The sequence below is a fragment of the Trichoplusia ni genome, chromosome 11, assembly GCF_003590095.1.
Source record: "Trichoplusia ni isolate ovarian cell line Hi5 chromosome 11, tn1, whole genome shotgun sequence".
NCBI classification, from domain to species: domain Eukaryota; kingdom Metazoa; phylum Arthropoda; class Insecta; order Lepidoptera; family Noctuidae; genus Trichoplusia; species Trichoplusia ni.
In genome coordinates, this window is record NC_039488.1 from 258,268 (window position 1) to 278,406 (window position 20,139).

Sequence of the window (20,139 nt, forward strand, 5' to 3'; positions counted from 1 at the left end):
ATGGCTGTAAAGAGTGTTTCTTGTGAGATGACGGCCGATAGGAAGGTGTGGAAGAAGATGACATGTTGCGCCGACCCCAAATAAAATAATTGGGATAAGGGCAGAGGAATGATGATGACGTGTGCGGTCTCTGTAATGGCGGATGTAGACTGATCAAATCGTTAAAATGTTGAAAAATCCCAGGTATCAGTAAACATTGTTCTGTCAATAGATACATAATGTCAAAAACCGTCTAGCGTACGCTCTTATTCATTGATAGGTTTGGTCGTACAGATCTTTCACATTGCATACCTATATGCAGTTTTATGCAAGTTTTCTGGGCTTTTTTATCCGAAATACTTTTGACCTATGTAATGTTGCAAATTTAAGAAAACATTATTTCATTGTTTGAAAGGCTTTTTTTGTTTGAATGTTTATATTTTTGTTGATAGTTGTTACAAATGAACCAAGGTAATAATTAACTGTGTCGTTCAGTAATTTATTGTTGCATATTTATAGATGAGATCAATGTGAACTACATGCAACTTTGGGTTGAGTGTCACTACGAATGTTTTGATCTTGAAGACATAGGTATATACTCCTATCGTAAATAAATACAAAATCTATCACGGCATTCCACATTTGAACTTGAGTCATTTTAGTACATCAATAAAAATAAAAATAATTTAAGTTCCTTTCTTTCAAGAATGTACCGATTACGGTAACAATTGCATAAAAAAACGTAATAGTTTATGTTTCTTTTATTTTACTTGTGAAATAGTCGCAGTAGGCCTATATCAGACTTGAAAGAGAATGAAATCACTAATTTTGTGAAAATGATTTATTTTCGAAAAATCCTATTATTGCTCTGCCAAAAGTCTTAAGATAAATAGCGTGATGTTTTTTGTGTAAATTGATGACCGTGCTGCCTACTACTAAATGGGGTGAAAATACACCTCATAATTGTATTAAACGATGTTACGGGTGAGTCCAAATATTTAAAACTTTACTGCTCATGCCCCCTGCATAGTAGCGTTATGGTTTTTGTATATTTGTTGCATCATGTCTACGATAAGGTTCATGCAAAATTTGAACGAAATATATTCAGTAGTTTATGAGATAATTTGATATTTGTTTATAGATATAAAAGGCTCTTGCTCACTCCCTGTAACGAAAAGCGAGATAATAAGTAAAAAGTATGTTGACCGGACCTCTTGTTGATATTCTCTGAAAATATGAATCAAATCTATCCAGTACTTTCCGAGATCTTTCCGGACATACATACAGACAAACAGACAAACAGACAAAAATTCTAAAAATCATATTTTCGGCATCGGAATCTTTCGTAGACCACCCTGCAATTATTCTTTTTAAAAAATATTCAATGTACAGTTTTTACCTTTCTACAATTTTATTATATATATAGATATAGATTAATCCACGTTTGTTCATTTTGGTCTTAACTAGTATGTGTTAATGTTTACTAATGTTACAGTAATGTCAAGTAATGTTTACTTGCCAGGTAACTACTTAAAATCTTATTAAAGTAAATCTATTTCTTTTGCAGATGGGCAATCCCTACCTTGACTAGATCCCCGATTGTCTGGTAAAAAATAAATATTGAAGAGCAGAAAATTAAAGACCTTTTTTTTTAGAATTGGGAAAAACATTTTATTTAGATAGCTTGCAGGATTTTTGTTTCAAATCAGTTTAACCTCCTCAAGCATTACATACAAACTCTTGAATATGATATATCTAAATTCATTAATTTTACTCGTATGATAAACTTCATTGAAAGGAATGTAGCGCGGAAAACCCGTCGAACAGTTTCACGAAATATTTTCTCTTTCATCTTGGGAAATCCAACAGGAAAATTGTTACACGTCTGTTTTCTCTTCAGTCAGTCTTAAATTCGAAATGGTTAGATAAATCGGTGGTGAATTCTCGACATATTCTAATCAGAGGTTATCACATTAGTTTTCTAGTTTTAACGAAATCAGTTGAAATGCAAGACCATATATGGGATGTCAAGCAACGAAAGACAAAATACCATACTGTTTTATTTACTTACTAAAATAATGGTAAACAATCAAACTTACTTATTACATCTTAATAAATATAAATCTCGTGTCACAATGTTCGTCCTTAATGGAATCCTAAACCACTTAACCGATTATAATAAAATTCGCACACCATGTGCAGATCGATCCAACTTGAGAGATAGGATAGTTTAAATCTCAAGTTATAGTCGCAATTTCTTCTAACCACGCGGACAAAGTCGCGGGCAACAGTGTTTGTATAAAAAGTTAGTAATATAATAAAAAAGACATCGCAAGTAAGATTACAAATCATTCTTTTGATCATCTTATGTTTCCTTATAAATCTGTCTTATAGTTCGATTTGTTTAAAAACTACTCATCAGTTTTATCAAAAAATGAAAGACATATGCTCACAGTGGGTAAGTATCTGCACGTCTCACCACTCGCCTTGCTGGACATAGGCCTCTTACATTGCACTGAGCTCGATCTTCAACTCTCTATCTCCAATCCCTGGCCGGTACCTTACCAACATCATATAATGAGTAAAGATCTTGAATCTCAAACTGCAGCTGCATTTTAATAGATCACCAAGAAATCATCTTCGTAAATTCATTTGAACTTCAAAGATAAGATAAAGATAAAGATATTTTATTTTGTAAAAACAGTAAGTTCTTAATACTTAGACTGTACAGTTCTTCTTACATTCCAATCCAGTTTTTTTGTTTCATCATCATCATCATCATCCACAGCCTTTATCCTCCCACTGCTGGGCATAGGCCTCCCCTTTTTCGTGCCAATTTCTACGGTCCTGTGCTAACCTCATCCAGACTCGACCCGAGACCTTTATAATGTCATCGACCCATCTTGCTCCCGGACGACCGACGCTTCTTTTGCCTTGTCTTGGCCACCATTCTTTTGTTTACATTTAATTTTTGTCCAGAACACTATCTCTTCAAGTACCAAATGTTTTGTACACAGTAGATCTTCTGTTGTTGTTACGTTGTAACCGTACACTGATTGGGTCGACATCCGTTGCTTTAAGAAGTAATGCGCGTGCACATTAAAATGTCCCGACTGTGTGTCTTGTTTAATGTATGCGTACAAAATCAAGAATATCAAAAAGGTTTTTGTTTCCATTATGTTTACCGAAAGCGCTTTAGAACTATTAGTTACAAGTTTAATGATGCTAGGTTCATGCAAATGGATACAGTCATTATAATAATAGGCGCCTGTAAATGTCCCACTGCTGGCCAAAGGCCTCTTGCTAGGTAGCTTGGTTAGTTGGGATCAGATAAAATGGGATTTTAATAGCTAACGATGATTTTCTGCTCTGCTTTCTGCTCTTTCATTTTCTGTCACTTACAAACCTACGAATGCCCCATTTGTTACAAATGGAACTTTTTAACAAATGGAACTTTTGCTTCAAATGCCACTACGTACTATTTTTTGGTTACAAATGCAGAAATTAAAAAAGAACTTCCCCGAACATACACATTTTTATTTTTTATAATATAAATCGCATATTTTTGAAACTTATAACCAAACTTGTTTATTTGAGTATCCTCTGCAGGCAAGAGCAAAACGAATTAAAAATCTGGTTTTGGAATACGTACTGGGAAAACCCTAATAATATTAAGTGACAATTATCCTCATTGCTTAACACAGTAAACACTACATCGGACTTCTTTCATACAGTGTATATAGTACTGGTACCAAAAAGGCTTTGAATTACGTGTTATATACCTTTTATCAACTAACTAGTTCAAGTAGAGATGTAGTTTATAGTCAACACCACAACCATTATAATTTCTCCAAATTCTCCAACCTTTTCTATGATTTCTAAGCCTAAATTCAAGTTTTCTTCAAACTTTAAAAACGAAATAAATCCACAAAAAAACTTAGCAATAAAATGCAAATTGTAATGTAACCGAATTAAAACTGACTACAAATAAATTGTCAGGCGCTAGCTGGGTTAATGACATATATGTAGTACATAATACACCGTGATTTTTTATTCGACTTGCAGTCCCTTTCATGTATCCAATGACTAGAACACGTTCATGATAAAAAAATAGGTATTTATGAAATATGAAAAAAAAATGCTACTTTTATTCAATATTATGATGCAATTCGTAGTTTTTTTAGAAACACAGCTCTGTTGCGAGCGCGGTCCGAGCCTTGTAACAATGGTGAGGGGCGCGGGCGGCGGCGCTTTTATCATTTTTTAAAGTATATTTCAAGTTTCCCTTGTTTAATTTTTCTTCGTACTTATTATCTTAGTTGATGATAAAAAAATAATAATCGCGCCTACGGGGTATTTTACGTCGGATACATGAACTGGGCTACTTTTGTAAGACGACTCAAAAATCGCCGTGTATACAGACTATTCTGGTTGAAAGTAACAAAGGACTCCAAATCCATTGGAAGGAGTCGAAGGAGCCCTTTACCGAAAGGTGCACCTCACTTAGGAATCTCTTGAATAATGATAATCTTTACTGACGCAAAGAAAAAAAATCCTAAGTTGTTGCCGAGTAAATCTTAAAACCATAAGAAAAATTGAAATTTCATATATGGTCTTAAAGTGAATATATTATTATATATAATTTTAAACTGTTTTCAAATCAAATGATCATTTAGAAGTGTAATTTGGCAAAGAAAGTTTTATGTGTCTCTTGAGAAAAATCGTATGTTAGACTCCCCCAACTGGCTCACAAGGCGAAAAACAGCTACTAACATACAGCTGCCTGGCCATCGGCACGGTTATATTGCGCATATGTAGTTGCCGAAAGAGTAAAACCTTTAAAACTGCCCTTTCTGCTCTTTCCAGTTACAAAATAATTTTCGGTATCTTCGAAGCAGCCTGGACCACAGTAGTTCAGAATCGATTGTCTCAGAGCAAATTGTCAATTTTCAGGGTCTCCGATTCGCGCAATTTTAAAACCGTTAATTAGTTGGCTATTTGCAAGGGCATCTACGTATTTATTCCACTTCAGGTTTTAGTTAATGTACACGCCTAAATTAGATCTGATAACAAAGGGGATATACCGGGGATAGATCGTTTTGCCGCCGTTTAAATTCGCGCTTTCTCGACATTTAGGTAACATTGAGTAACAGGCTGTTATATCAAGTGCGTTAATTATTCATTTTTAACATTTACTTACTGTGTAAATATCAGCAGCTGCTTTCGAAAAAAATAAGTTATAACGAGCTAAATATTATTAGCAATTACTGAACATACTTGATTAAAATATTACGACGTCTGGACTCTTGAGAATTTATTAACTAAACAATAAAAACATACTTATTGAAGACAACGTAATTTAGTCTAAAAATGTATGTTAAGGAAGTAGTTCCTTAACATACATTTTTGCACTAAACTAGAATTAACAACTTAACATGCTGATTCAGATACTGTTGTGATATGATAAAGGCCTTCGACAAGGTATGGCACAACGATTTCATCTTCAAGCTTTACAAAACTTGGGTTGGTGAGTTATCTTGTAAGCAAGAGCCAGTGTCGTCCGTGACTTATGTCGAATCAGTGCTTAAGCTATCGTGTGGAGCGCTCAATACCTGATCTCAACTGGAGTCCTACAAGGCTCCGTTCTCTCTCCACTGCAGCTTAGGCTCAAAGAATAAGTATTACAAAAGAGATACTCATTTCTATAAATTGTTGTATCAAAAATCATATTTGATAAACCATCATATACACGGTCTCTGATAGACGTTATAAAAACGTTTCTTTCATCGTAGCACGATTTAAAAATCATCGAAATTAAAAAAGCGATAGCGGTATCTTGTTTTCATTATAAATATCGCTCTGAGTTCCAGCTGCACTTTACTCCCAAAATTTAAATAAAATAAATCTGACTAGAAAGACAAAGTTACGTTGTTTTAATCTTAATCTTCTTTGATAGCAATTACAAGACGCAATCGATTACATCGGGAGTTGTTTTGCTAACTCTTATCATAATTGACGCACAGGGTTTTATTTAGTAGTCTAATAAAAACCCCACTTTAGATTGTTTGTTACTAACCTATTTGTCAATACATTTTGTTATCCCGAATTCGGACCAACTGAGACATGCGCCAATTGTAGACAGGTTCACTGTGATTCGCAGGAAATGTGGAACTACTCGTAAAATATGCTCTAAGGGTCTACCGTCCCGTCGGTTACGAATGAATGGCGTAGCTAAATACGAGGGCTGTAAGTGTGGAGTAGTGGGGACGTAATATATCAGACTATAGGCATCCCATTTCTGGCTACAGGCCTCTCCCCATGAAGGGAAGGTTTGAGCATTGATTACCAATCTAGCTCACTGGTGGCTGGTGATGGCACTACTTAAGGTTTAAACAATATCTTTAACTTTGGTCATTGATGTTTGGGCATAAAAGAAAGTACAAAACTTAAATTCTTTTTTTCCAGAGTTTTAATCAATCCTACAAGTATTGTTTACCAATCGACATACAGAATGTAATGCGGTGGATGTAAATACAATAAACTAATGTGTTTTCTTTATTTTGAACTAAATAATGATCCGAGAAAATAAAAAAAACGCTAATCAGATTAGACTTTGAGCTTCAGATTATTTTTTATTAATCAATTGCACAGATTATAATTTAACAACCACTTGGTTACTCTTCATTGCTCCTAACATCGATAGTGATCGTCATGGCCAATTGAAACTCAAAGTATTACTTTATCATCTACTTAATTACTGACAATAATGATACGCATACGAACAATTTATTTTATTTTGAAGAAAACTTCATTGCTTTATATTGATACAGCTTTATGAAGTTTATGAGATACATTGCTACATTGTACATTCGGTAATGTTTTTCGAGAAATATGGACTGTATCATATTTTGCAAAATCAAAAGCCACGTGATTCTATTCACGTGTTTAAATCACGTGTTTTTTTTATTCTGTACTAAGCGTGCCCTCGGTTTGGCTCCGATACAAATCAAAGTTTCTGCAGATCGTTATGACCAGTATCAATTGGATAAATGAAATTTGTGGATAGTTTCAATGAAATTGCTGTTTCATTCTGAAAAGTCACATAGCCTAACTTGGTCGTTTCCATTATCCTCTACACATTTAAGAGATTTAGTAAGTAGCTGAAGTAGAGTGTGGAACGTAAGATAGAAACACGCTTGTACGATACCACTACACACGGAAAGCAAAGTTGACAGAAATCTCTGTTAGTAGACAGAACGTTTCGCCGAAAACTTTGTTGATAGAAAACATTGTCCATAGATATATCGATCCATAGGACGCACTGTTCATAGGATCCACTGTTTCCAGATACCTCGTTACACAGAAAGTGCCTCTGGAGAAGAAACTAAGTATTAACATTATCAAATTACAAAACTTATTTGATGCGGAACAAAATTAATTATATGTATTTATTCAGCTGTTCTAAATTTTTTCGTGTTTCAAAACGAAATTGGAGATCTGTAAAAAAGAAACGTTTTTTATGTCATATTTTCAACAACTATATTTTAGCAATTATGGACATAGGGCATTGTGACAGCACAGTTTTTTTTAGTTTGTGTAACGGTAAAAAGAGGGGATTTGTGTAGCAGCCAGGGTCACTAACCACTAGACCAACAGGCCATTCAAATGGGCGTAGAACAGATCTCAAGAGTAGGGGGTGACAGATTGTGTATGAAAGATTGCAACGCATTGCCACAAAAACGCGGATGACGTAGTCAGTAAGAGTCTGACACTGACACTACCCATTTCCTCCCCCGAGGGAGTAGGTGTCCATGAGGATTTACCAAAAAAAAAGCCGTGACAGATAGCATGCTGAATTTTCAACATTGATGAGGGAGAAAACTATGAGAAGAAAGGAGTTTGACATAATAAGTTGTGTTGTGAGTTAATATAAAAAAAAACAATATTGATTGTCATCTATCTCTTTTATTATTAGATCGCAACACGTGCTTCTAATGTGGCGTGATATCAAAAAGGCACTTAAATATGCTTGATACGGATAATTCATAATAGATTGAGATTCTAGGATAAACACGCGCTATCAATAAATAGGCCTACATGACCAATAACACCTACAGATAGTAATAGATTGATTGCCTTATTTTCATTAGAAAAAAAATTGAAAAAACTTTCCCTCCCCGCTAAGTTTACGTTACAATGGCCGATGAATGAATGAAAATTTGCCTAAAATGACACTTTGTATACTTTTAAGCATTTTCCCAACAAAATAATTAGAAATTAAGCACCAGACGGTACACTCAAGATCAATAAAACGAGTTTATTTATTTATTTAATATTGGATCTCCAACAAAGAATACACAAAAACACATTTGCAAACAAAAAATACATACTGTTCATTTGAGTTGTGCTCCCTCAATTACAGGAGTTCCCAACTATCGTGTTAGCAAAATGCTTACGAGAATAGAAATAATTTCTAATTTAATCCAATCAGTCATCGGCTACTGTAAATAGCAGAATTGGAGCCCAGATGGACACAAAGCAGTTGGAATAGAGAAGATCAATTTTGTCAGCACCAACGGAAATTGAAATGTCCAAAGTAACTCTATCTCCCTATCTCCCTATCTCCGACACATTATCTCAATCTGCATCATTTAGGGTTTCTTAATAATTATAAACAACAAATTAAAAACAGCTTTATTACAATAATTAAATTTAAAAAAATCTTATTACAGTGTTCGATGATATTGCTAACTTTAGACACTAATATATATAATAAATAATAATATATAAATTAAAAATTACACATCTCTGAAATTCACAAACAGTGTAAAGCGAAAACTGTTTACTGAACATTTTTTAGGAATATTTGCGTACGTTATATCCCCATTTGTTCAAGTGCGAGTTTAACATGTTTCCAAACAAAGGTTGAAAGAAAATAATAAATGCCCAAACCTTTTATTGTTTTTAAAGTACCGTGTTTAAACAATTTGCCCTTAAAAATACTAATTACCAATTTTAATGTTTAACATTCTCATAACTATTACGAATGTGTCACAAAATATGACACGTTACAATATTTGTGTAAATTGCGCGTTTGATCAATAAAAAGAAAAAGGAACGCGACTAATGAAGGAAACATGTAACGAAACAGAAGGCTCAACACATCCCACTTCCTCCCTCTGAGGATGTTACAAAACCAAAAAAGTGTGGTCGAGTTGATCTCTGGATACACTAAGAAAGAAAGCGTATATCCAGCATTCTTGATGATGATCATTTAGTATCTACTTTTCATAGGTAACATAAATTAAGTAAGAACAGTTTTTCCCAGTCTTGTATATAACACAAAAGAACATCATTAAATCATGCTATCGACGGAACCCGTCGCGCGTGCGCATCTGGCGCTCTTGCCAATTACACCAGTATATAAATTGTGTGCAATCGCAGTACCGCTCCACTGGAACAGTTGACAATCATGTTGCAGAAAATCACCCTCGCGTGTCTCCTCGTAGCTTCGGTCTACGGAGCCGGTAAGTTAATTAAAATAAGCTTTTTCGACAATTATACGTGTTAAAATCGGTCAAATTTAATAATTATTATTCAAAATAAAAAGAGTTTACAGTTTTTTTTGATGAAAGCGCACATAATGAAAGCTTTAACAATCTTTAAAGGAACTCAAATGTTGGTATATGTAGACGATATGATGATAAATTGTGATTTTAACGAACTGTGTCTTTGTTTCAGGACTATGGAACCCCGACTTAAGAAGTAAGAAAGAAATCGAATGAAAATACTGCGGTGCGGACAAAAACGACCCTTTGTCAAATATTCAACTTACAAAGCAATCTCTACACAATCCAAATCTTATATTTAGAGTCAGTTTTAGGCTGTGAACTACCTAATACTAATTAATACTCCCTTGTCTTACAGCAACATTCGGGCTGAACCCCTTCGGCATTGGTTCTAGTCAATTCATTCCCAAGGCAAAGAGCATTGATGAAGCCATCAGCATGAACTGGGTGAAGAGAGACCGCCCCGCAGGACCTTCAGGACTCGAGTCTCTAGAGCTGTGGTGTCCTGCTGACGACTGCAGCTTCTGTTCCCTGTTCGATGACACTGGTTACATCGCTGGTGTCCAGATCGGTGTAAGTTTACCCTTTCATTAAACCTTGATTACAAATATTGGAATCAGGAAAAACTAATTATCAAACTTGGTCTAAGTTCGTAAGGTAAGACGCCTTTAATACTTGCTGTGGTGTGAATTGGTTTTATTATTATAGCAACAAACCGCTCACCGCTCTATTGCTTGTTACAGGTCTCCAAGAGTAGGATGAGTGACTGGGTCTTCGACCCGGCTGTCACAGGGTTCACTTCTTGGACCACAACCATTAACGGACAAACTGCAGAATTCTACACCATCCAGCTTTACTTCATCTCTGCTGGTGGGTTACGGATCATAGCTTGTTCCTAATACACGAACTATCTTTCTAATTTGTGCTAATAGCTTTCCAACTGGCACCAAATCCAATCCAAGACGCAGAGCGTTAAATTTGATATTCTGACCTATTAAGCGTGCATTTTATCCCACAGAAATTCTCGCGACAAAGAAGGAGGACCGTTTAGCCAGCCGCAATAAGGATCTGTTGATCCAGCACGGCTACGTATGGATGACCGCCTTCAACGGCGAGCTTTACGCTCTCTCCACCGACACCTCTCTCTTGGGCACTTCCCAGAGTGAATTCACCACACAAGCCTGTGTACCTTGGATGGGTAAGTCTATCATACCGGTCTTCTACCCCGAGTTTCCCAAGATCTTCCCCAATCTCGGCCTTTTCTCCGAAGCACCTACTACACCTACACCTACAGTTGGGGTCAAGTTTCAGTCAACAGGACTCTTAACAATATTTTACGAAACTATAACTTATAATATTCTGACAAACTAGTCTTACCATATGTAAAAAAGCCAGCCATTCGGTCATGAGCAGTGTCAATAAGACGCTTTACTAGATCTTTCAAAAGCATTTTGCCACTCATTCCCCACAGACTACATATTATGTTTAAATATTGGGTACATTATATATTAAAATATTAACTTTTACATTTATGCTTGAACAACTGTCTGTAATGTTTGATCATCTGTCTGAAAAAAATCACCTAAAGTAGATATTATCAGAAGTAATTTTCCTTATCATCCACAGGTCAACATTACTACCACAAGATGTCGAAGACCACGCCGTGCGCCGGAGACACCCTTTTCCCGTGGTTCCCTCTCATGGACTCCGACCAGCTGATCGGTTTGGGTTTCATGACCTTCGGAAAATACACCGTAGACAGCAACGTCCTTGACTTGTTTGAACATCCCGACGAATCTGCTGTCAAGGTACAATACGATTACAATTAAAAAATCACCAACATGTAGGGAGCAAGCAAGTTAATCTAGATGTTCGTTTAAACTTTCCTTTCATGTGAATAGGCCTTTGCAAAGTCGTGGAAAAATTTCAAGGTGGTACCCTTGTGTTGATATATTTGTAGACAAAAATATCCTGGGGATCATGATGCACACTAGAAAACATTTAACAACGTATTAGGGATCATAGGTATAATAAAGGTGAGCCCGACTTCAAGGATTGTCTTTAACCGTTACCACTTGCTTATTATTTCAGATGATTGTCAGCGACGGCCCTCAGTGCCTGTATGACCTGACCAGAACCCGCGGAGTCCTGACCATGCACGTCTACTTCATCGACACTCCCCAACTAGTCGGATGCCCAATCTTTGGTTAAATCATTTTCCGAATCGCTCATAACTTGAATAACGTGTTGTCTTGTTTTAGCTAATGAATTATTTAATTAAATGTTTTATATAAATTTTGTTTATCTCTAACCCTGTCATCTTTTCAACGATTTCGAGTTTTGTTGTTTGTTTTTCAGCATCGTTTTTTAATTACGTACATTACAAAAATAGATGAAGGACCCGATATTATATCAGGAAATCAACGAAGAAGTAAACTTTAAATTAATCAGATATCGATCAGTGATAACAGACATTGGGGAATTGGATGAAACTAACTGCTGTTATCAAAATATGTTTAGAATTGTATATCACACTAGCTGTTGCCCGCGACTTCGTCCCCGTGGGTAGAAGATATAAGTTATGATTTATACCTGCCCTGATTTTTCACATTTTCCATTGTATCTTCGCTCCTATTAGTCGCAGCGTGATGGTTTATAGCCATAAGCCTTCCTCGATGAATGGTCTATTCAACACAAAAAGAATTTGTCAATATGGACCTGTAGTTCCTGAGATTAGCGCGTGCAAACAAACAAACAAACTCTTCAGCTGAGTTCAGCTTTATATATTAGTATAGATAAGAAACCTTGGGGCTTAGACAAAGTAACAATTTAAAAACGAAAACGAAGTTCGACAAGACTCAACTGTATGGGATTGACATAAGCCGCGTTAAATCACATGGTCAATCGTCATCGTTATCGCAAGTTGGTAGACAATGTAATAATTCATAACGAAACGAATCGTCATCGCGTTTGTTCCATACAAATGCGTAGACAAGCAGCACTTTCGGTGTTCGTTATTGTCGCGATCGTGATCGACAAAAAAGATAACGAAACGAAAGTTCAAACGTTGTAGTTATCCATACAAAATGGCCGGATTTCATTGAACAGCTGATTTTAGATGTCAAGTGTTTGCGTATATTTAAGTTTTTTCCTTGCAAATGGAGTCGAGCCGTCATTTTTATTTTTTGAAAGGAAGTTTTCAATGGTTTTTGCAGATTATTATTGTGTTGGGAGGCGGATCTTGTTGGATCGTTTCGATAGTAATGTAGTAAATATTTATATTAATTAATTATTTCTAAAAAAAAAGTAAGTAATTAAATCTCTTTTTCCAATACTTGGATATGGTATTTATTTTTCGAAAATATTTAATACTCAGTAGTAATAAAATAAAAAATATTTTTTATATTATTAAATTTGCATTATTTGTACTCATGTCTATGAATAATAAAAGCCTCTTAGTAAACGTTCTCTAATTTAACCAATTTATGTCGAGTTGGTTATAGTTGGTACCTACTTAAATATTTTTGCGAAAAATAAGGTCATAAAGAAGTTTCACTTCTTACTTTTGTGCACTAGTACCTACACACACACATTTCATTTTTTAATAGAAAAGAATATTATTCTTATCAAATAAATCTTATAATCAAACAAATCTAATCATAATATAAAACTGTATGGTTAACAAACTTCATTGAAATCGTTTATGTAAAATGAAACTGCGCGGACAGCGGTGACCGCAAAATGTTCGATACCATAAACAATATTTCTGTTTTTAACGAATATTCGATTCGTCACAACGATCACGACAGCAGAGTTACATTGGCTAGGAAATGATTGTCGTTATCTCACAGACGATGTCGAAATTCGGTATCGTTTCGCTACAAAGCGATGTTACTTTGTCTAAGCCCCCTTAACATTTTCGTTTCATAAATACATTTGAGGAGCGGCTTGTATTTTTGTCGGGTGAAATTTTTATTTAGAAAATACCTGTTAGTACCTATCAACTAATAATACAAAAATTATAGTGGAAGATTATTCTTGTCTAACTTATATCCGCACACTGGAGAAAACTAAAACTATTTTATACATATTTTAATTAACCTTCAAAATGGTTTATATTATAACAAAGAACGAGCGATATTAATTTCTTCGAGGATACATTATAATAGTCCAGACCATCGGTGAACCGGACAGTTCAAACTAACGGGCCAAATTAAAATGAAACAAAGAACACTCAGTAAGAAACAATTTGGTAGGCATAGATTGATTTCAGTATAGGCAGAATTCAGGACGCCAGGAACGTAAAGCGCAAAATGACCTTTTTACCCGGGGAAATCCTCATGGACTTTCTCCGCCCTGGGGAAGGCGGAGAGGTGTGCCGGACTCCTACCGGCTAAAACCACCGAAATGCTTCACGCTTCCCTTGTACCTGAAACCGCGGGAACGCGATGCAAGCTACCGCGATAGTTCAAAAGGACCTTTTAACTAAAACATAGGTAAATGTAATTTTTGGTTTAGCTACTTTGTGTTAAGCTAAAACAAAAGATAAATAGGTTTCTTTTCCATCGGATCAAAGAATTGGTCACTAATAATAGAGGATAACGTCTGAATACGCATCGATTGTCTCACAACTAAAGGAGCATGAAGAAAACTTGACCTTCAAAAATTGGCAAAACAAGAATTGAAAGCAAACAAGTCATTATATTGCTAATCGCAGTTTACACAAGTGCGAAAGCTAAGTACAGCCAGTAACAGCAGTCGGGTATCACAACCCAATATGTAAATTGGAGACACCTTAAGTTGTATAACAGAATTTGTATTTAGAATTCTTTAATTATACTAGATGTCAAGCCTATTTTGTTTCTTAAAAGCACAATTCTTAAATTCCAAATTCGAATACTTTTTGTAGTTTGAAAAAGAACACAAGAAAAGCTGTTAGAATTTAATTATGTTGTTGTTTTGAAAACCGAATACGTTTAACTTTTGTTTCTATCGGTACCTACCAAGATGTTGAGGAAAAAAATAGAGATAGCATGTTGAATTTTCAACATTGATGAGGGAGACAACCATGAGAAGAAAGGAGTTTGACATAATAAGTTGTGTTTTGAGTTAATATAAAAAAGACAATATTGATTGTCATCTATCTCTTTTATTATTAGATCGCAACACGTGCTTCTAATGTGAAAAGTGAAAAAGGCACTTAAATATGCTTGAAACGGATAATCTATATATATAAAAGAAAGTCGTGTTAGTTACACCACTTATAACTCAAGAACGGCAGAACAGATTTGGCTGAAAATTGGTAGGGAGGTAGCTTAGAGCCAGGAGACGGACATAGGATACTTTTTATCCCGTTCGACAGCGTTCCCGTGTGACTTGACATGAAACGTCAGTCACTATAAAACGTGGTATAACAAAACGCAAATGACAGCTATGTAATGACGTATGGATGACAATTTGATATTTGTAAGAAATCAATATTAAAACTACTTCTATCTATATATATATATATAAGAAAGTCAAGTTTGTTACAACACTTATAACTCGAGAACGGCTGGACCGATTGCCATGGTTTTTGATTTGTTGGATTTGTTTCCGTCCCGAAAACAGAATACATCTTAAAAACAATGAAAACTCGATATGTGTAATGAATACTTTCATTTCAATAAATGCTGATTTGTTTATTACATGTAAAACTTTTGTTGTCCATAGGGTGACACCAGGAGATCAGATAGTAGTATTTCATGAGGGTTGTAGCTGGGGAGCACGAGGGCGGTACCAGGAGAGCACGTAGCCATAGTTGATTAGGGTGATACCAGGAGATCAGATAGTAGTATTTCATGACCTTAGAGTAGGTAGCAGTCATGAAGGGATTACCAGTAGAGCAGTGAGGGTTATAGCTGGGTAGCAGGTACTGTATGCGTGAGAGTAGGGTGGGACCTTAGAGTAGGTAGCAGTCATGAGGGGATTACCAGTAGGAGCAGGTAGCAGTAATACATGAAGGTGGTACCATTAAATCGGGGAATGGTAGTCAAAATCAAAAATAAACTAGATATCTATTGGCAGCACCCATGAGTTTGGCTCTAAGTTGCAGTAGATGTATATGAAGGTGGTTGCGATCTTGCTGAAGGGCCGCGATTAGCATAAAAAACTAATTCAATCGGCAATATTAGTAAATCATGTGTTTCTTATTTACAACCTATATACAACTTAATATGATTACTTAAAAACAATCAGCAATATTATCATCGACTCTAAGGCGGTACGAAGTCCGCCGGGAAAGCTAGTTCATAATAGATTGAGATTCTAGGATACATGACCAATAACACCTACAGATAGTAATAGATTGATTGACCTATTTACATTGGACAAAACATTGAGAGGTATTTAATAAAAAAAATTACCTCCCCCCTCTCAAAAACTTTCCCTCCCCGCTACGTTTACGTTACAATGGCCGATGAATGAATGAAAATTTGCCTAAAATGACACTTTGTATACTTTTAAACATTTTTCCAACAAAATAATTAGAAATTAAGCACCAGACGGTACACTCAAAATCAATACAACGAGTTTATTTATTTAATATTGGATCTCCAACAAAAAATACACAAAAACACATTTGCAAACAAAAAACAGTGTTCCCAACTATCGTGTTAGCAAAATGCTTACGAGAATAGAAATAATTTCTAATTTAATCCAATCAGTCATCGGCTACTGTAAATAGCAGAATTGGAGCCCAGATGGACACAAAGCGGTTGGAATAGAGAAGATCAATTTTGTCAGCACCAACGGAAATTATATTACCTTAAGACGTGTCCTGGCATGGCGAGGGATAACTACTGCACTACCGGGACATCTAACCAGCGTATATATGACAGTCGCACACTCATCACTATTTTTATGGAAAGTCCAAAGTCACTCTATCTCCCTATCTCCGATACATTATCTCAATCTGCATCATTTAGGGTTTTTTAATAATTATAAACAACAAATTAAAAACAGCTTTATTAAAATCCTTAAATTTAAAAAAATCTTATTTCAGTGTTAGATGATATTGCTAACTTTAGACACTAATATTAAATAAAAAACAGTTTAATAGTTATAAATTAAAAAATAACACATCTGTGAAATTCACAAACAGTGTAAAGCGAAAACTGTTTACTGAACATTTTTTAGGAATATTTGCGTACGTTATATCCCCATTAGTTCAAGTTTAACATGTTTCCAAACAAAGGTTGAAAGAAAATAATAAATGCCCAAACCTTTTATTGTTTTTAAAGTACCGTGTTTAAACAATTTGCCCTTAAAAATACTAATTACCAATTTTAATGTTTAACATTCTCATAACTATTACGAATGTGTCACAAAATATGACACGTTACAATATTTGTGTAAATTGCGCGTTTGATCAATAAAAAGAAAAAGGAACGCGACTAATGAAGGAAACATGTAACGAAACAGAAGGCTCAACACATCCCACTTCCTCCCTCTGAGGATGTGACAAAACCAAAAAAGTCTGGTCGAGTTGATCTCTGGATACACTAAGAAAGAAAGCGTATATCCAGCATTGGGCATATTCCTGATGATGATCATTTAGTATCTACTTTTCATAGGTAACATAAATTAAGTAAGAACAGTTTTTCCCAGTCTTTTATATAACACAAAAGAACATCATTAAATCATGCTATCGACGGAACCCGTCGCGCGTGCGCATCTGTCGCTCTTGCCAATTACACCAGTATATAAATTGTGTGCAATCGCAGTACCGCTCCACTGGAACAGTTGACAATCATGTTGCAGAAAATCACCCTCGCGTGTCTCCTCGTAGCTTCGGTCTACGGAGCCGGTAAGTTAATTAAAATAAGCTTTTTCGACAATTATACGTGTTAAAATCGGTCAAATTTAATAATTATTATTCAAAATAAAAAGAGTTTACAGTTTTTTTTTATGAAAGCGCACATAATGAAAGCTTTAACAATCTTTAAAGGAACTCAAATGTTTATATGTGTAGACGATATGATGATAAATTGTAATTTTAACGAACTGTGTCTTTGTTTCAGGACTATGGAACCCCGACTTAAGAAGTAAGAAAGAAATCGTGTGAAAATACTGCGGTGCGGACAAAAACGACCCTTTGTCAAATATTCAACTTACAAAGCAATCTCTACACAATCCAAATCTTATATTTAGAGTCAGTTTTAGGCTGTGAACTACCTAATACTAATTAATACTTCCTTGTCTTACAGCGACATTCGGGCTGAACCCCTTGGGCATTGGTTCTAGTCAATTCATTCCCAAGGCAAAGAGCATTGATGAAGCCATCAGCATGAACTGGGTGAAGAGAGACCGCCCCGCAGGACCTGCAGGACTCGAGTCTCTAGAGCTGTGGTGTCCTGCTGACGATTGCAGCTTCTGTTCCCTGTTCGATGACACCGGTTACATCGCTGGTGTCCAGATCGGTGTAAGTTTACCCTTTGATTAAACCTTGATTACAAATATTGGAATCAGGAATAACTAATGATCAAACTTGGTCTAAGTTCGTAAGGTAAGACGCCTTTAATACTTGCTGTGGTGTGAAATTTAGTTTTTGGTTTTATTATTATAGCAACAAACCGCTCACCGCTCTATTGCTTGTTACAGGTCTCCAAGAGTAGGATGAGTGACTGGGTCTTCGACCCGGCTGTCACAGGGTTCACTTCTTGGACCACAACCATTAACGGACAAACTGCAGAATTCTACACCATCCAGCTTTACTTCATCTCTGCTGGTGGGTGACGGATCATAGCTTGTTCCTAATACACGAACTATCTTTCTAATTTGTGCTAATATCTTTCCAACTGGCACCAAATCCAATCCAAGACGCAGAGCGTTAAATTTGATATTCTGACCTATTAAGCGTGCATTTTATCCCACAGAAATTCTCGCGACAAAGAAGGAGGACCGTTTGGCCAGCCGCAATAAGGATCTGTTGATCCAGCACGGCTACGTATGGATGACCGCCTTCAACGGCGAGCTTTACGCTCTCTCCACCGACACCTCTCTCTTGGGCACTTCCCAGAGTGAATTCACCACACAAGCCTGTGTACTTTGGATGGGTAAGTCTATCATACCGGTCTTCTACCCCGAGTTTCCCAAGATCTTCCCCAATCTCGGCCAGTTTTGGTGTCAAGTTTCAGTCAACAGGATTCTTAACAATATTTTACAAAGCTATAACTTATATTCTTACAAACTAGTCTTACCATATGTACAAAAGCCAGCCTTTCGGTCACGAGCAGTGTCAATAAGACGCTTTACTAGATCTTTCAAAAGCATTTTGCCTCTCATTCCCCACAGACTACATATTATGTTTAAATATTGGATACATTATGTATTAAAATATTAACTTTTACATTTATGCTTAAACAACTGTCTGTAATGTTTGAACATCTGTCTGAAAAAGTTCACCTAAAGTAGATATTATCAGAAGTAGTTTTCCTTATCATCCACAGGTCAACATTACTACCACAAGATGTCGAAGACCACGCCGTGCGCCGGAGACACCCTTTTCCCGTGGTTCGCTCTCATGGACTCCGACCAGCTGATCGGTTTGGGTTTCATGACCTTCGGAAAATACACCGTAGACAGCAACGTCCAGGACTTGTTTGAACATCCCGACGAATCTGCTGTCAAGGTACAATACGATTACAATTAAAAAATCACCAACATGTAGGGAGCAAGCAAGTTAATCTATGTTCGTTTAAACTTTCTCTTCATGTGAATAGGCCTTTGCAAAGTCGTGGAAAAATTTCAAGCTGGTATCATGATGCACACTAGAAAACATTTAACAACGTATTAGGGATCATAGGTATAATAAAGGTGAGCCCGACTTCAAGGATTGTCTTTAACCGTTACCACTTGCTTATTGTTTCAGATGATTGTCAGCGACGGCCCTCAGTGCCTGTATGACCTGACCAGAACCCGCGGAGTCCTGACCATGCACGTCTACTTCATCGACACTCCCCAACTAGTCGGATGCCCAATCTTTGGTTAAATCATTTTCCGAATCGCTCATAACTTGAATAACGTGTTATCTTGTTTTAACTAATGAATTATTTAATTAAATGTTGTATATAAATTTTGTTTATCTCTAACCCTGTCATCTTTTCAACGATTTCGAATTTTGTTGTTTGTTCTTCAGTATAGTTTTTTAATTACGTTAATTACAAAAATAGATGAAGGACCCGATATTATATCAGGAAATCAACAAAGAGGTAAACTTTCAATAATCAGATATGCATCAGTGATAACAGACATTGGGAAATTGGATGAAACTAACTGCTGTTATCAAAATATGTTTAGAATTGTATATCACATACGATGTATCTAATGTCGTCACCATAAATTTCAGGAATTTAGCACTAACTTCTTTAGTTGTTGAAGTCAACAATCAAAGCAAATATTAGCATGATATTGAACTTGGCTCTTATTTTACATTTATGTTTTTGATGAGATAACAATATACTCCATGGATTGGATAAACATGCTCACTTATGTGTGTGACGTGAGATGCAGTCTCTGCCAAGTACCTATATTCAATATAAGTTTAGTGGAA

General features: G+C 35.8%; 2 protein-coding genes across 2 annotated transcripts; both read left to right on the plus strand.

Moving 5' to 3' along the window:
* The first annotated feature begins 9,414 nt into the window (after positions 1-9,414).
* Positions 9,415-11,843, plus strand: LOC113498452. Its single transcript, XM_026878445.1, has 7 exons — positions 9,415-9,506; positions 9,721-9,744; positions 9,907-10,121; positions 10,292-10,418; positions 10,567-10,746; positions 11,175-11,356; positions 11,640-11,843. Exons 1-7 carry the CDS (start codon positions 9,452-9,454, stop codon positions 11,757-11,759), a joined length of 903 nt encoding a protein of 300 aa, XP_026734246.1. The 5' UTR covers positions 9,415-9,451; the 3' UTR covers positions 11,760-11,843.
* A 5,458-nt stretch (positions 11,844-17,301) lies between these two features.
* On the plus strand, positions 17,302-19,662 carry LOC113498453. The gene is made up of 7 exons (XM_026878446.1): positions 17,302-17,394; positions 17,609-17,632; positions 17,795-18,009; positions 18,189-18,315; positions 18,464-18,643; positions 19,037-19,218; positions 19,459-19,662. The coding sequence occupies exons 1-7, from the start codon at positions 17,340-17,342 to the stop codon at positions 19,576-19,578; spliced, it is 903 nt and encodes a 300-aa protein (XP_026734247.1). The 5' UTR covers positions 17,302-17,339; the 3' UTR covers positions 19,579-19,662.
* Positions 19,663-20,139: the final 477 nt, after the last annotated feature.

Excerpts from the sequence above, each read along its gene's own strand:
- LOC113498452 (XM_026878445.1), top strand. The coding sequence starts at position 9,452 with ATGTTGCAGAAAATCACCCTCGCGTGTCTCCTCGTAGCTTCGGTCTAC. Across the intron at positions 9,745-9,906 it reads ATGGAACCCCGACTTAAGAA|CAACATTCGGGCTGAACCCC; the intron begins GTAAGAAAGAAA and ends CTTGTCTTACAG. Across the intron at positions 10,419-10,566 it reads GCTTTACTTCATCTCTGCTG|AAATTCTCGCGACAAAGAAG; the intron begins GTGGGTTACGGA and ends TTTATCCCACAG.
- LOC113498453 (XM_026878446.1), top strand. The coding sequence starts at position 17,340 with ATGTTGCAGAAAATCACCCTCGCGTGTCTCCTCGTAGCTTCGGTCTAC. Across the intron at positions 17,395-17,608 it reads AGCTTCGGTCTACGGAGCCG|GACTATGGAACCCCGACTTA; the intron begins GTAAGTTAATTA and ends TCTTTGTTTCAG. Across the intron at positions 17,633-17,794 it reads ATGGAACCCCGACTTAAGAA|CGACATTCGGGCTGAACCCC; the intron begins GTAAGAAAGAAA and ends CTTGTCTTACAG.